General features: G+C 39.3%; 1 protein-coding gene across 15 annotated transcripts in view; it reads left to right on the plus strand.

Annotated features, from left to right (window-relative positions):
- PEX5L (peroxisomal biogenesis factor 5 like) overlaps positions 1–15,736 on the plus strand; it is a 197,442-nt gene that overhangs the window by 52,845 nt on the left and 128,861 nt on the right. For 10 of the 15 annotated variants that reach the window (XM_033089381.1, XM_033089353.1, XM_033089442.1 and 7 more), the window contains one exon: positions 186–257. The exons of the other annotated variants lie outside the window; for them this stretch is intronic. In XM_033089381.1, coding sequence (XP_032945272.1) covers positions 186–257 — 72 coding nt within the window. The remainder of the gene's footprint in view (positions 1–185; positions 258–15,736) is intronic. 15 annotated transcript variants of the gene reach the window in all.

Below are 15,736 nucleotides of genomic sequence, written 5' to 3' on the forward strand. Positions count from 1 at the left end.
ATTATAAGCCAGCAGCTTAATGATAAAAACATTTGCAGTTGTCCATGAAAGACTGACATAAAGAATGATGTATGATGACTAGTGAACAAGGCTAAGTAGACTTTATCTTTAAAAAGTATTAAGTGGGAATTAAGATTATTAATGGAAAGAAACTAAATGATCATTTAAAATTATTCTTTCACAAGAAAAGTAAAGAAAAAGGATATGGAAAACTAAGCAGTGATGAAGACCTCGAAATAATTGTTGATCAAAAGCAGGTAAGTGAATGCTTGCATACATTTTCTACCATTGCACTGTAGATTTTTGACAGCTGAAGCCCTTTAGCATTCAGCCCTGCCTTGGAGGTTGCATTAGCCTGTCTAATGGAGGCCTGCGCAAGATAGATTTTCAGAGCAACTAAGCCTAGCCTTCTTCTATGATACCTCTGATTCACTGACTTCTGCATGTCAGCATGTTATGCTCTGTATGTAAGAATGATGAAAAACAAAGCAGAACGAGATAAGAGAACTTTGGGGAAATCAAAAGCCCCACTTGAAAAATGAATCAAAACAGCAATGATAATTTGATTAGAAAAAAAAGATTTAAACAAGAACCAGAAAGTATATTATTGTGAAAATCAGAAACGCTACCATTAGTATACCTATAAAATAATGAATATGATTTAGGGAAAGGGGGATAAAAGACATTAAAAACCTGAAAAGTTTAAAATATATATATTGTCCCATTGAGTCTCTCAGGGAGTTCTTCAGTAATTTAGAGATGATTTTTAAAAAGCAAAACGAAGCTATTTAATATTCTGTGGTACTGCTTGTAATTTCAGCTTGGGTTTTACATGGGCCCATGAGGTGAAATGAAAACTGCTTAACGGACCATAAACAATGACATACCAGGTCATGGAAGGTATCCAGCTCAAGCCACTGAATTGGCATCATCCCTTAACGTCTTTGTTAATTTCAGGGAGACAAGCTAACTGCACATCGATTTAGTGTACAAGTGGCACTGATTCTGAATCTGAGGGTCATGTAAACACAGGTGGAGATAAAGAAATATTTCAAAGGGACCTGAGCAGATGAAGAGGTTAAGAAAGAAAGCAGTCAGCAACTTACAGAAAGGCAAGTTGAATTTGGACAGTTTCCTCATTGTGCAGTTGGTTTTGCATCATGGTGATTGCATTAAAGGAACAATTGTGTATATTTCTGAAACAAAGGAAAAACTGAACATCAGAAAATAGCAACCAAAAACAGTTGAGTTAGAGACTTGCCTGTTCGACCAGGAATAACTGAGGCAAATAAAGTGTTCTTCTGGGGGGAAAAAAGGGCCAAACAAAGCCTTTCTGTGGGAGGTGCAGAATATGTCGATTTTACAGGTTTCACTCAAATTATGGCCCAAGTTTTTCTTGCCTTATCTTTACACTCTGGCTCCTGAGTAAAATTGGTGGGGGGTTGGCCCTGTATTTCTACTTAGTGCCAAATTGTCAGTTTAGTTAATAAGGTAAGTGGGGCAGGAGCCTGAGTGCTCCACGGAGCTATTAGCTCTCATTTTAACTAAGCCGGATTAGTTACTTCCGGCCTGCGATCTCCATCTCCCACAGATCCTGCCTGTGGACTGGTATTCTGATCAAAGGACTGGACCCACCTGCTGAATGAACTAGTAAAACATTGTTGTGTATATTATGAGAACACACCCTCCTACACGTCCTCTATTAAAACAAAAAGTTGTTTTTTTAGTTTATTCCTCAATCATGTAGAAGGTAAACTCTCACTCTGTTTTGTACTTCTTTAGTATCATCCTACCCCAAAGCTGCTTTTCTTTTCTTTCTTTTTCTAAAACGTTTTGTTTTAATTAAATTTGGGGACTCAGAACATATAAAATTACACATTGAGATCCTCGAAGTGGAAAATCCAAGGGAGTCATTCTTCTTTTTATCTCATGGTACATTTCACAAAATTTATGTTGTTGCACCTAAACACATTTTAATTGATTGTTAAGGAATCGCAAAAAAATAAATAAGAGAGAGAACAAACTTCCTTGCTTCTTCAGAAAATAATGCTTCCCTTACCTGGATCAAATGAGGGGGAATTGTACTTGCCCAGTCACTGTTGCCTCTGTAGTTATCATGTTTCCTCCAGTGCCATTGTGACAGTTGGCACTAGTTGGCAGGGACCCAGCTTTGCTGGATCATTCATGTCAAAACATGTTTCAAAAGATGAGTAATTATGAATATGACTTGGCACTGTTGTTGGTTGTTGGCTGTAAGAGTAGTCCTTCCTTTTGGGCAAGGTTTATCTAGTGTCGATGTGAGTAAATCCTAGGTTGAAACAATGACAACGTGGACACCTGAAAGAAAAATATTTGGGAAAACACTCTAATTAGTCTTTATAATATTACAAAAAATTCCTCCTGAGTTTGAGATCAACATTAAAGGTATGTGTGCTTTTATGCATATAAAATACATTTGTTTAATATTGCTTCATCTCATAGATATTATATATGTATACATGCTATTTTGGAAGGAATCTTTATTTCAATGTATTCTTCCTATATGTTTTCAGAAAGATGGTAGAAATTTGTTAGTCAATCTTCATATAATTGCAAATAGTTCTTTCAGTAAATGGTGCCAAAAGAAAATCTAAGGAAGATAAATAAAATAGCTGGAGGCTGTGATTGGCAGGATTCTACTAATCTCATCACACATGTCATTCAGAAGCGATAGCTCATGGATGCTGTGTAAGCTATATGCCCTTTTGTAAGTCATGTGATTTGCAAAACTTGTGCTTCCACGGAAAGCCCAGAATTTTGCTTATATAAGCAAATTAATAACAAGCAGCACAGAGTATGTGAATTTTCTTCTCCCTGGCTGCCCACATTCAAAGCGGTAAAAGGTGACTTCTGTGTTATTTCTACATAAGAAAAAGTAATTTTGGAAATGTATAAGGTTTTATGCTTAAAAGGTAATATTGTACCTCTTTGTGAAATTGTATTGGCAAAGTTCATTTGGAATGCATATAAAATATTCCAGAAAATTCTTAGATGAGTGTCGATGTCCTAAAATAATAGGTGTCATTTGTATGTAACCACATACATACACACACATTTATAATTATTTAAATACAAATGTATCACATTGGCATCAAAGTCCATATTTTTTACCAGAAATCCCAAGAGTTTTTAAACTCCAAACCCAGGAAGGTAATCGAAGGAAACATATTGGATTAAAATCCTAGTGCCAAAAAAAAAAAAAAAAATCCTAGTGCCTCTAAAATCTAGACATTTGACATAAAATATATATATGTTTATTATATATGTCATATAATTACATATACAAGTAGTTATTAAATATAAATTATAATCTATAATTAATGAATTCTATATTTGGTTTTCTAGAATAAATATTAAAGAGAAATTTTAAATGAATATTTTGGACCATTTTTATTATGTTTTAAAATATTTTCTCCTGATTGGAGGCAGTGGGATGTTGAGGTATAGATTTTATGTGCACGTGAATCTCCATCTGAAGTTACTGAGATTTCAGGGGAGGGAGTGCAGGAGTAGATGACCAGATACCTTGAGTAAGGGATTAAAAACATTAACAACTTTGAATAAATAATAAATTCACTATATTTTAAATTACCCTTTTTAATTAGAGTCAACTTAATTGGTTCATGATAGGCTGGAACGAGATAGCTTTTTTTCTAAAATGTTTTCAAATTCTAAGTAGACATAAAGGAGGTAACAAAGGCTGACACAAAATTATAGAATATTATAATTACATGAAGGATATACTACAGCTTCAAACATTTCAAAAATGGGTTTAACAGTATGCTGTGGATCTAGTTGGGTATAGGACTCAGAGTTGCGTCTGCATATCCTTCATTGCCGTATGTCAAATGTCAGCCGGTTACAAGGGGAACAAGGGTACATAGATTAGAGCAGCACTTCACAAACCTTAGTGGCCTCAGAATCCCCTGGAGAGCTTGTGCAACACAGATTGCTGGGCCCCATCCCCAGAGATTCTGATTTTGTAGGTGTGGGGTTGGGCTCCCACTGCTGAACCACACGTTGAGGAACACTGAGTCAAAGGAGATAATTATTGCAGCTGTAAAGGAAAAAAATATATGTATGTATATGTATGACTTATGATAAATTTGACATGCTTTAACTTGGCAGTCATTACCTGGAGATCCAAAACCTAGAATTCATAGACGTCTAACATAATGATGCTGAAAACAAGAAAGCCACAACCATTTACAACCAAAGGTGCCGTTAAAGACCCAGGTTTCCAGTCTGACTGGATTCTGCTTGGCAGCCTTGTGATCTTGAACCTGTCTGAGGTATATTTTCTTATTTGTAAAATAATAGTCTGCTCTTCCCACCTCCCAGAGTCTCTCCGAGATAAAATGTGTGCAAGTGTTCTGTGTTGTAAATCATTTTAATTACCTAGTCCTCACCACCTGTATCAGTCTGCTTCACCTGCCATAACAAAATACCATAGACGGGGGGGGGGGGGGGGGCTTCTCCAACAAACGTTTGTGTCTCACAGTTCTGGGGGCTGGAAAGTCAAAGACCAAGGGGCCGCCATGATTGGTTTCTGGTGAGAGTCCTTGTTTTGGCTTGTAGCTGGCTGCCTGCTATCTATACCCTCACATGGCAGAAAGAGAGAGCTCTAGTATGTCTTTCTTCTTATTAGGGCCTCACCAGATGGCCTCATTTAACTTTTGTCATGTCCTCTCAGTCCCTATCTCCAAATACAGTCACATCGGGGGTAGGGGCTTCAACATATGAATTCGGTGGGAACAGAAACAGTGCATAACACTGCCCACAGCTCCAACTTAGCAAACAGGAACATTGAGATCTAGAAAGGTGAATCAAGATACCCTGAGTCCCTGGTTAGGTGCAGACAGAGCACCGGACGCCAGCCCTCCCTCCTGAAGTCCTGTCCAATATTCTTTCTATCACTTCACAGAGCTTCTCTACAGTTGCTCATTACTGCTCATCCCATATGTGTGTCTTAAGCTGTTTTGCTTCAGTGCACTAATTATATAAAAGAATCATCTACTAGGAATGATCATAATTGGCCAATATTTATTTATTGAACCCTCACAGGGATAATGTTTTCAATAACACTTCTTGACTATTTACTTCCTTTTTGGCCCTTATGACTTTGCCAAGAAAAAAAATGCCCTTCATAGCAAATGTATACAAAATGGGAGCTAAGAGGTGGTTGTTGACATCTGCTGTTCTTCCCTTCACTACACAGCCTCCTGGGGGGTGGGGAGCCGGGGCCGGGGGAGGGAGGGCGAGCTCTACCAGGCATGAGAAGCACCATGGAGAGAGACAACACATACCTTTCTTAGCCCAAAACCTTTCCGAGAGTGTCCTTTTACATTTGTAGAAGAAGCCTATGCAGAAAGCAATGGAAACAAGAATTTCTGTGACCTTTCTCTGAAGAAAAAAGGAAAGATAAAGTAGAGCCACCCCCTTGTGTTTCCAATAGCATGTAAGCATTTGAGTGGGATTGCAATTCTGTCCTTGTGGTCCTTGTGGGAATGGATCCTACAGAGGAAAATGCAGGACAATGTGAAATAAAAATAGAAGAATGAGAAAAATAGATACCCAGATTCCTTTTGGTACTAACAGATAGTTTGGTCATGCCACCATCTAAGCATGTGAGCTCAGACTTATAAGTAGTAAAAGGAATGGGGGTGATATGTGTCACTTCCTTGTTGTACTCAGCACCATCTGGCCAGTGCTTTTTTTGCCATATCAATGTGGTAACTTAATTTAAATATAATTCTGATGCCATTTACCTCTGAAGAGACTTATAAAGCCTGAGACCCTGTCTCTTGATGGCATGTGTAATGCTATCTCTGGGTACCTCGTTGGAACTCTGTATTTAGTCATCAAAAACAGAAACCACCTGTAGACGTGCAGAAAAGACACAACCTAGAGATTCTGAAGCAGGACCTCTGAGGCGCTGAAAGAACAAAACACCTTATGTAGTTGCAGTTGCCCTCATTACACTCACAGCAGACACAGGCTCATTAGCGTTTTTCCTCAGGAAATACTGATCAATGACAAATGATTCAGTGAAAAATAAGCCTTATTTATTTGTGGTGAGAGAGACTGAAGCTTTTCAAATTTACTATCTGTCTGAAATCAGCATTGGAGTAAACAAAGATTCACTACTGTAATCCAATCAATGGCGTCTTGTCTGCAAAGCTGTTTATCTTCCAATAAATATTGTATGAGAAAGAGGGAAAGTGTCCCACTAGGTTAAATTGAAAAATTACTGGAATTAAAGCATGATCACTCTATTTTATTCCTAAAAATTCCCTATTTGTGTCAAGTAATATAAAAATAACTTGAGTTACTGGTAATTTTAGGGGGGAATCACAGTAATACAAAGTACCTGGCTTTACATTTTCCTTGTAAACTCACAAAGGTGAGTTTATTTTTTGTTTAATTGCATGCACGCCAATTTAGTGTACTGATTTTCCTAAGCATCACCTGGCTCTAGGAAAAATAGAAAGGGCAGACCTACTATCTTAATTTCAGAGTCTTAACAGGTTACTGAGGTCTGAAGGTAGAAGGCCAGGAAACACAGAGGGTCACTTCTTGTAGAGTGAAACAGGCAGGCAAGAGAAAGCTGAATAGGAGTCCATCGTCCTAGTTTCTAGTCTCGGCTTTGCCACTTACTATGCAGACCTTGGAGCGAGTAATTTAGGTTCTCTGAGTTTCTTTCTTAATCTCTAAAATGGAATACAACCATCTGGCGCAGATGTCCGATGTGAGGTTCAAATGAGGATGGCCGTCTGCAGTGACTGGTCCAGCTCAGGCTCCAAGGCTAGAATTCAGGACTACCGCTGTTTTGTCTCATGCTCTTTCCACCAGCAGCTTAAACTTCCTGAATAATGAGTTGGAAATGGTTGTTGCCTCATGTTGTTTTCACTTAGCGTATTTTGTCTGCTTTACTATTAAGCATTGTGCACGCCTTCTGTAGGACACTGTCAGATACTTTAGTCTGGCGCACTTTGGGGGTACCCGTTCCTCTGCCACTGCACGTGCTTGACATTGTGAATATAACAAGTTTGTTATAGAGTGGTTAAGAGGAGTGCTTTCACAGTCAGGAAACTGAATGAAAACAGGCTACAGCCACAATATGACGAAGCCTGTATTACCTTTGAAAAATTAACCAGCTTCTCTGAGCCTCGGGCTGCTCTACTATAAAATGAGGAACGTGCTATCTACTTCATAAATAAGTTCCTGTATATTAGTGCTTAGCAACATGAATGGCATGTAGTAAGTGCTTTATAAATGGCAAATACTGAGGTGGGTGGGTCATGGGAGTTGATGATAAAATGGTTAGATTTATCAGCTGTAGAATCCCCTTGGATTTCTTCAGGACTGAGTTATAATAATTCTCGACAATAAAGCCTATTCTGAGGTCATAAATACAGATGTCCCCTTTGGATCAACTATGTACAGAAATTAAGGGAATAGACTGTGTAAGAAAAATAGGGAGTGAGAGGGACAGTGGCTAACCCCACTGGAGGTGGGCAGTACATATTAGTTCCACCTAATTGCTATCTTGGAAATGAGCTCACCACATATACCAACTTTTCAAGAGAAGAAAATAATCTGCTGCTTTTTTAATGTTTAAAATAAATTAAGAAATTTTATAACAGTGTGTAGTCCAACAAAACGTCTGGGTCTGTGTGCAGCCATTTGTAACCTATTCTACTCATGTGACTCTAAGATCAAAGTAGAGTCGGATGTTGACATGGCCTGGGCAGGCCTCTGCTCTCCCCTTCTGTTTCTCTTCTGCTTTTCACCCTCCCCTTGAAAACTAACATAGCTGTTGATCTGATTAAAATAACAAACTTTAAGGTATAATTGTTAGGTGACCTAAAGACCCGCCCCCTCCCATCCCAGAAAGTTCAAGTTCCTCAAAAGGGAACCAGTTACCAATAATGTAAAAAAATCCTCCTTTTAATAAAATGAGTAGGGCAGGTATTTCTAAGCAGAAGGTATTGCTGGTATTTCCACCTATTCAGGACTTTTACCACGTTCTATTCTTGCTAACTTAGCATCTCAGTGAGTAAACAAGTTACCAGCATTGTTTTTCATTTTTTTCCTTCCCTCTGTCCCTTCTTCCTTCCTTTCCTTTTTCCCTTTCTCCCTTTATACTCCTCTCTCCCTCCTTCTCTCCCTCCCTTCTTTCCTTCCTTTTATTTTCTTCTCTTCACCCTCTTTCTCTATTATTTTTGACCCTCTTGGCTGCTTCTTATACATGGTTTATTTCAGGAACGTTTTAAGGTGGTTTAATGGGATAAGTAAGAGCAACAAAATAGTATTTATGAAAATAGGTGAAAAAGAAAAATTAAAATCTTTGTTGGAAATATAACGTAATGCTAGAAATGAGGCTGTTATACCACGGCACACCACGGAGCCTTCCTTGTTAAAGATGAGCCACACACTTTTCTCTAAACCTCCTAGAAGTTAATATGAAAAGGGGTAACTGGTCAGTCACTGTATTTCCAACTCTTGGGTATATTGCTGTTTTAAACAAAATTAGAGTACTGTTAGTAAGGAATAAAAGGTTGTCGAATATAAAACTAACATTTCCCAGCACCTTCCTCTCCTTTGGCTCTGTAACTTTTATGCACACTCTTCCTTCAATAAATAGAATTCCTTCCCAAGTAATACCCCAGCCCCTTCCCAAGGAATACCACACCATTGTCTTATCAATTCTTTCATTCAATTCAAAGACCAGGATTTCTGTGCGATGTGCTGTCCATTTCATTAGGTCTTGAGGTGGCCCCCCCCCATAGTGTAGTGATCAGCTACAAAGTGATCTACAGTTGTTCACTGCCTGTGCCAAACCTGGAGGTGTGTGGGAGATGCCACGCTGTGAACCAAGGATGGCTGCCACCAGTACCAGCCTTGGGGTAAGTCCACCAAAATCCAGGACACCTGCAGCTCTGCTGCTACCTGCCAGCTCCCTTAAGGTTCAGCCACTGATAAAGCTTTGCGCATTATGCAAGTTAGGTGAGGCAGGGTCTCAAGGAGTCACTAGAGTGGGAGAAGTCACCAGGTTAATGTAGACTCTGGTTTGGTGCCAGAGCTGAGCCTGGAGTGACTCAGCAAAAGTCTCAGAGCACACCAAGTCCAGTCGCCATCCACGTGGGGCCAGTGGACTCCAGTAGTTTCCCAAGAAAGAATGCAATGAAGGAGGTGCTGGCTGCTCAGAGAGAAAGTGCCTTCAGCAGTCCCAGCTGAGTCAGCAGGGTAGAGCAGCAGAGCTCACCAAGCCAATCAGATTCAGATTTGGCCTGTGGGGGAGGGCTCAACATAGGAAAGATGGCGCCCACCTGCCAGTTGCACGGAGTAGGACCCCTTACCAGGAAGACACCAACTGTCCTCCAGTCCTCCCATTGAAGCCACACACCTCAGTCTGCCTCCCATATGTCTCAGAGGCCCCCAACTCACCATCCCTCCGCTGGAGCCCAAGGTGAGTACCTGCGTGTGAGTTTGTGTGTGGGCCATATAAGAGGACATCTGGGTTTCCCCTAATGGTTAGAATCCCCACTGTTTTTCACCGCCAGATGTTGTGGGGGGTCTTCTTCCTGGCACCAGTACTCTGGGCTGGGGAGCTTGGTGTGAGGGGGCTGGGGTCCCTCGCTCCTCCTGGAGGAACCTCTACGACCGAGATATCCGTCTTGATTCTCAACCACCACGCGCAGGTGTGGGGCCTGTTCCATGTCTCTGCCCCTCCTACCAGTCTCAGCGTGGCTTCTTCTTTATCTTTTTAGCTATAGGACTTCTGTTTGGCTAGACTTCAGATGGTTCTCCAGGTTGATTGTTCTATAATTTAGTTGTAATATTAATGTGTTCATGGAAGGAAGCAGGCACAGTGTTTATCTACTCTACCATCTTGGATCTCTCTCTGATGATCAGTAATCATCTACCAGCACTGTTAAGGAGTAAACACCCAGGTTTCCTCCACCAGCCCACCTTCCCCAATTTCCCAAACAGGAATGCAACTCACAGGGCTCAGTTAAAAACTATAATCACTGATAGAGACCTTGAGTTACCACCTCAAGTTCAACTAATATCTGAAATGCCATTACAAATCTTTATTTTCAGATATTGTTATACAGCCTATGTTCATTATATGTGGCATAGAAGGAAAAAAAATGGACTTTCAAGTTGGAAAAAATATATTGATGTTCAGTAATCTTCAAATAGCTCTTTTTTTTCCCTTTGGAATCCAATGGGGAAAAGTGCTGGCAGGATGTTTAGTCCCTGAAAAAATAAATGCAAAATTTAAATGACATGAGCTGACATGCTGAGTGTAAAAATAATGTGACATATGAAAATAACAGTCAGAGACAGTCATACTTAAAAGTAGACACAGCCATTTGGAATACAACATGAAAAGAAGCACATTCAACCTTTCACTGTGGAAGGTATGTTGTTCTTTTACCCGTGGATTTTTGTTTGTTTGGTTGGCTGGTTGTGTGGTCATTTTTGTTCTTTTAAGTAGGTTCATTTGATCACAATGAGAACTGTAGCTATTAGAGCTGAAAGGAACTTCAGCAGATAATCTAATCCAGAGGTTTTAAAACTGTGCTCTGTGGAGCCCATTCCCAGCTCATTTGAATGGAGAGGTATGGTCGATGTATATGGTACCACCTCTTAGTGAACAAGTCTGCCCCTAGCAGATAAGCTTTGTTTGATTCAAGGGTACTGCTACTAACTTTAATTGTATCGATTCTAGTTCAGTCAAAATAAAATAGGGAAATAGCTTGACTGTGTCACTAAGCTACTTCTCGTCACAGGAAATAGTAGAACTTGGGTCTGCGGCCTCTAGTCTTGCGTTCATTCATCTACCCCTATAACTGCCTTCCTAAATTAAACTGCTTCTGACCCTTTCTTCTAAACTCCCTCGTGTTGGTAAGCTACACATACCCATTGAGCCAGAAAAAATCCTTGAGAGAAATGTGTATTTCAAATGCACAGCTAAATGTGTTACATTTGTCTGATAGATTTTTATGAAAGGATGTCTATGTGAGATGCTGCCTAGTTCTTCTTAAAGAAGTTCTCACAAACTTTGTTACAACTTCCCAGTATGTATCAGGGTACACATATTAAAGACTTTAAAAGTAGAATTTGAATTCCTAACCTACGCCTTATGAAATTAGCAAAGTGTCTCCTCCATATTGAAGCAGATGTTTCTCTCCACCTGGATCAGTATATCATCTCCCCCTCGATTGGCTGTGGGGATTGTGAACCATACCCACAGTTCAGCATCTAGCTTCCAGGTCTGTCCATTTGGAAGTGAGCTGCCAGCGCTTTTGTCTAATGAACCCTGCAGGTGACTCACTGATTACTGATTGGATCAGTGTCTATTGTCATAAGCGCTTTGCAAACCAGTTGTGGGCAGAAATATTTATACTAAAATGATTTGTGTCACAAATTCAAAATCTGATAACTAAAAATGACAAAGGAACAGACAGACCATACAAAAATATTGTTTTTCTTATTTTAATACTTAAACAGCAGAGAGAGTTTAGAGAGTCAACTTCTTTCCTTCTCTTCTTACTTTGGACCTTTTGGCTGTGCTCTGTCGTTGCCCTGACCTTGTCATTTCTGTGGTTGTACTTTTATTCTCTTCCATCTAGACTTTGCAGTATGTGTCTTTTCCTTTCTGCTCAGTCCACTCTGACCCCTGCCTCTGGAATGGGTCTCTTAGTCTGACACTGCATATATAACTTTTGACAGAAACACAGTTCTCATAAACCTGCTTTTTTTTAATGCTCCATTGCCTCCTTCCCTTGCTCAAAAATAACTCTATAATGCTGTCATTTCCATTTTCAGTCATTAATTTTTCACATGGTCTACCCCCAGTCAGAGTGAGTACCATTTCCTTCCTAGCTTGTGATCTAGGAAAAAACACATGCACACATAAATGATCATTCAATACAATTGTTATTTATACCTCATTTTAGTATTCTTTGGGCCAAATGATCTCATTCTTGGGATATATGAATAAGTGACTTATTAAAGAAACGGTGAAACAATGTATCATCTCGGCTTTGTGCTGGATGTTCTGAAGAGAAAAAAAACATTCATTCATCACTTTTTTTCTAACAAAATTATCTCATTTGTATAATTCATGAATGATTAATGAATTCTTATCGTAGAAAAAACACTAAGCATTGGAAATAGTTTTCTTTCAATCAAAGGTTGTCCAGTTATCACTTCCCTACACTCTCAGCTTCTATCATTAAACTTTAAATTTGCCCCTGCAATTGCTGCACTAATTTTTGTGAATTATGGGAGTAGTTTCTGAAAAAAAATAAGTGGTGGTGCATCAGTTGATGGATTTTTTTAATCAAATTGTTTAGTACAGAATAAAACAAATTGAAATTCCCAAACAGGCATAGTTATTCTTAAATTTTTAAGCTAAAGATGTAAAACCTTGAAAACTTTGCATTTTAAAAAAGGAAAGCAATTCGTTTTTCACTAAATGAATAAATAAGCAATCTTACCCTTCCATCCAAACTTCAAGGAACTTGATTTAAAATCATACCCTTGCTGGTTTATGAACCACTGTAGCCATACACGACGTGCCTCATGGACCCCAACACTGCTTCGCTTAGTGCCAGCCCACAGGTAGGACGCACCCATGATATGGAGAGAACTGATGCTTTTCACTGTCTCCCAGATAAACTGCAAACACCTCAGCTGGGCTCCCGGGCCATGTATGGTCCAGCTCGATACCCTGTTATCCTCATCCAGTGCCACCTCGACTCCATGCCCCTTTCATACCAAACAACTCGAAGTGCCCAAGTGTGTAATTCTCTTTCTTCCATTTTGCCTTTTCCCTGAGTATATGTATGTGTATATCATATGTCACAAAAGTCCTGATATATCCCCTAGGAGCAGAAGGTATAGATTGTACATTGGAAGAAAGGAGGCTTTTCTTCCAATGAATGAATGAATGAATGAATATATATATATATATATATTTAATGAATAAATATATATATATATATTTAATCCTCCCAACAACCCCACGATGTAGGTGCTATCACCCCCATTTCACCATGCACGCTAAGACACAGAATTTTATGCAGCGCTGCTGTATTGCACAACCCCAAGGAGATATGCTGTGTACACAGTCGGTGCAGGAGTATGTGGCAGCCCTGGGTCCAGGGAGATCACAGATAGGAAGCTGTCCTTCCCTGACTTAGCAGAGACATCTTGACTGTGCTAGGAAGTGTGATGTAACATGGTAAAATCTGAGAAAGGCTTTCTGTTTGTCAAGGAAAGCTGTTTATGATTTTTTAAAGCATAAATAAATCGAGATGGGTAAATAGGAAAAGAAATATTCTCCCTTCAAAAATAGTATTGTTGTGTGTGTGAGATACATATATATATATAGAGAGAGAGAGAGAGAGAGAAAGAGAGAGAGAGAGAGAGAGACAGAGAGAGAGAGACAGAGAGAGAGAGACAGAGACAGAGACAGAGAGACAGACAGAGAGAGAGAATACATACCCATAAACACAAATACCCAAGAGCAAACCTATGAAAAAGGGCAGTTGCCCAGTCCTGGGATAAATGCCCACCTCTGAGGCCACCACACTGTACTGAATGGCAGGCCAGGTGACCAGATAGTCTCGTCAGGTAAACAGTAAAAGGCACGTATTGCATTGGGTTGCTACATGTGTTTTGAGACCGCCCCCCTTCATCTGAGGTGCTTCTCATGATGAGTTAAATCCTTACTTTGCGCCTACAATTATCTCTGTGCTCACCACATTTGAAAAATTCCATACCTGGAACAAAACCAGAAAGTCTGCCAGGCACTCCAGCACTTGATGAGTAGCTTTCTGCTATGAGTAGATTGCTCTGCTGTGAAAATGTCACTCCGACAGCTGCCCAACTGGGGCTGACCTTTCTTCTCAGACCGAAGTCCCTGTTGAACTGTTCGGTAAGGCTCGTTTATCCCAAGTTGTTGGCAGATCTCCAGTTTTCCTCCATGCCCATCTAGAAAAGTGATTTCTGGTATTCTGCCACCCCTTCAGACTTTCACCAGACAGGACTCTGCCCCTCCAAGCTCCTTGTGCTTCCTGCATCCTCCCCAGAGCAGTGCTCCAGTCTTCCCCCACGAGCCTTTCCTGCTAGTGACAGAGGACTGACAGTCACCCTTGGGGTCCATTCACACTGGTTATCATGCTATAAGTGTACAAAAGCCTCCTCAGAAATTTTGAACAAAATAAAAAGTATCACCCCAGCTCCCAAGGACTCTGCAGTTTGCATACTCTCATTTTTGCATAGTCACCAGCATAATTTTAATTTTTGTATAGTTGCAGTCAATATGCATTTGATTCTGTGTCTGCTTCTTTATGTAACATTATGCCAGACTTCTTTTCCATATTGTTATTTAGCTTTATAAATTTCATTTTAATGGTTGCTTGATATTAAATCAGGGTGATCCTTAGGGATTTTTTTTTCCCCACGACTTTCCCTGGCTTGTGCAGTGACCATCCAAATTCTTTCCCTTCTTCTTTCAAGATACAATTTATCAAATTGAAAAGGAAAAGAAGGTATTACAAGAAAAGCGTGTATATTTCTCTGATTAGACATATGTGGATTTACCATGAATTATGCATGATGTTTATGAGAATTTGCAGTGTCATCTTTTCATAACATCTTTAAATATCACTGGAGATGCCACTATGTCTGTTGCACTTCTCTCATAAAACCTCAGGTTTAAATTACATCCTACATGGCAGTTATATGGGATTCTCCTTCCTGACGCTGACCACAGCCAAATCACAAACATGGATTTGCATAAATTTGGTTTGCATGAATTTTTAAGCTTGCTAAGAAGGGAAATGGACTAAGTATTGTTAGAGTCACACATAACTTGGGATATAATTTGCTTTAGTACCATATGCGTTGAAGACACAGATATATGGACCCACTAGGATATTCATATGCCAAAAATATATATAGACTTAAAAATTCATATTGAAGTCTAGCAGCTTATATGAAGGGGGTACCACAGGGTTATAGAATTAAGCCGTATGACTTCTTCGTATTGAAAGATAATGATAATAGAAATAATTATGAATGTATTTTAGAACATATTGTCTTTTTGTAAGCATTCTAGATTTTAAAATTTTGCTAGTATCCCAAAATGCAAAACTCTTACATTAATAAAGATCCAAAAAGTACAGGAATTTATTGAGTCCATTAGCAGAGCTAAAATACAAGTGATGATGCTAGGATTCAAGTTCTTGGCTCTGCCAATGACTTTCTGTTTGACCTTGAACAAATCATTAAGCCTCGACTTCCCTATCAGCAAAGTGATAATATTTCCCCTAATTCTATATCACAAGAATTCCAGAAGAATTTCATAAAGAAAACTGAAAAAATAATCTTCTGAGCCACTCAAGAGGATTACTTCCTGTGAATAAATCAAAAATGGTATCATCTGTAAGGAAGCCACTCACTAATGCTCTGGGGTTTATGAATCAACTTTTTGTGTTAAAGAGCAATTTGAAACTGAAATCCCCTATGGAAAAATGAACACAACCATAGTTATTACTTTTAGATCAATAATACTTAGAGAGGAAGGCAAAATGTGCCTTAATTTTATGAAGTTACAAGTGATAGAATAACATTGCGTTTCTTTTTGAGTGATTCTTTTAAATTTTCTCTCTAA

The sequence above is a fragment of the Rhinolophus ferrumequinum genome, chromosome 2 (assembly GCF_004115265.2).
Source record: "Rhinolophus ferrumequinum isolate MPI-CBG mRhiFer1 chromosome 2, mRhiFer1_v1.p, whole genome shotgun sequence".
Classification (NCBI taxonomy): domain Eukaryota; kingdom Metazoa; phylum Chordata; class Mammalia; order Chiroptera; family Rhinolophidae; genus Rhinolophus; species Rhinolophus ferrumequinum.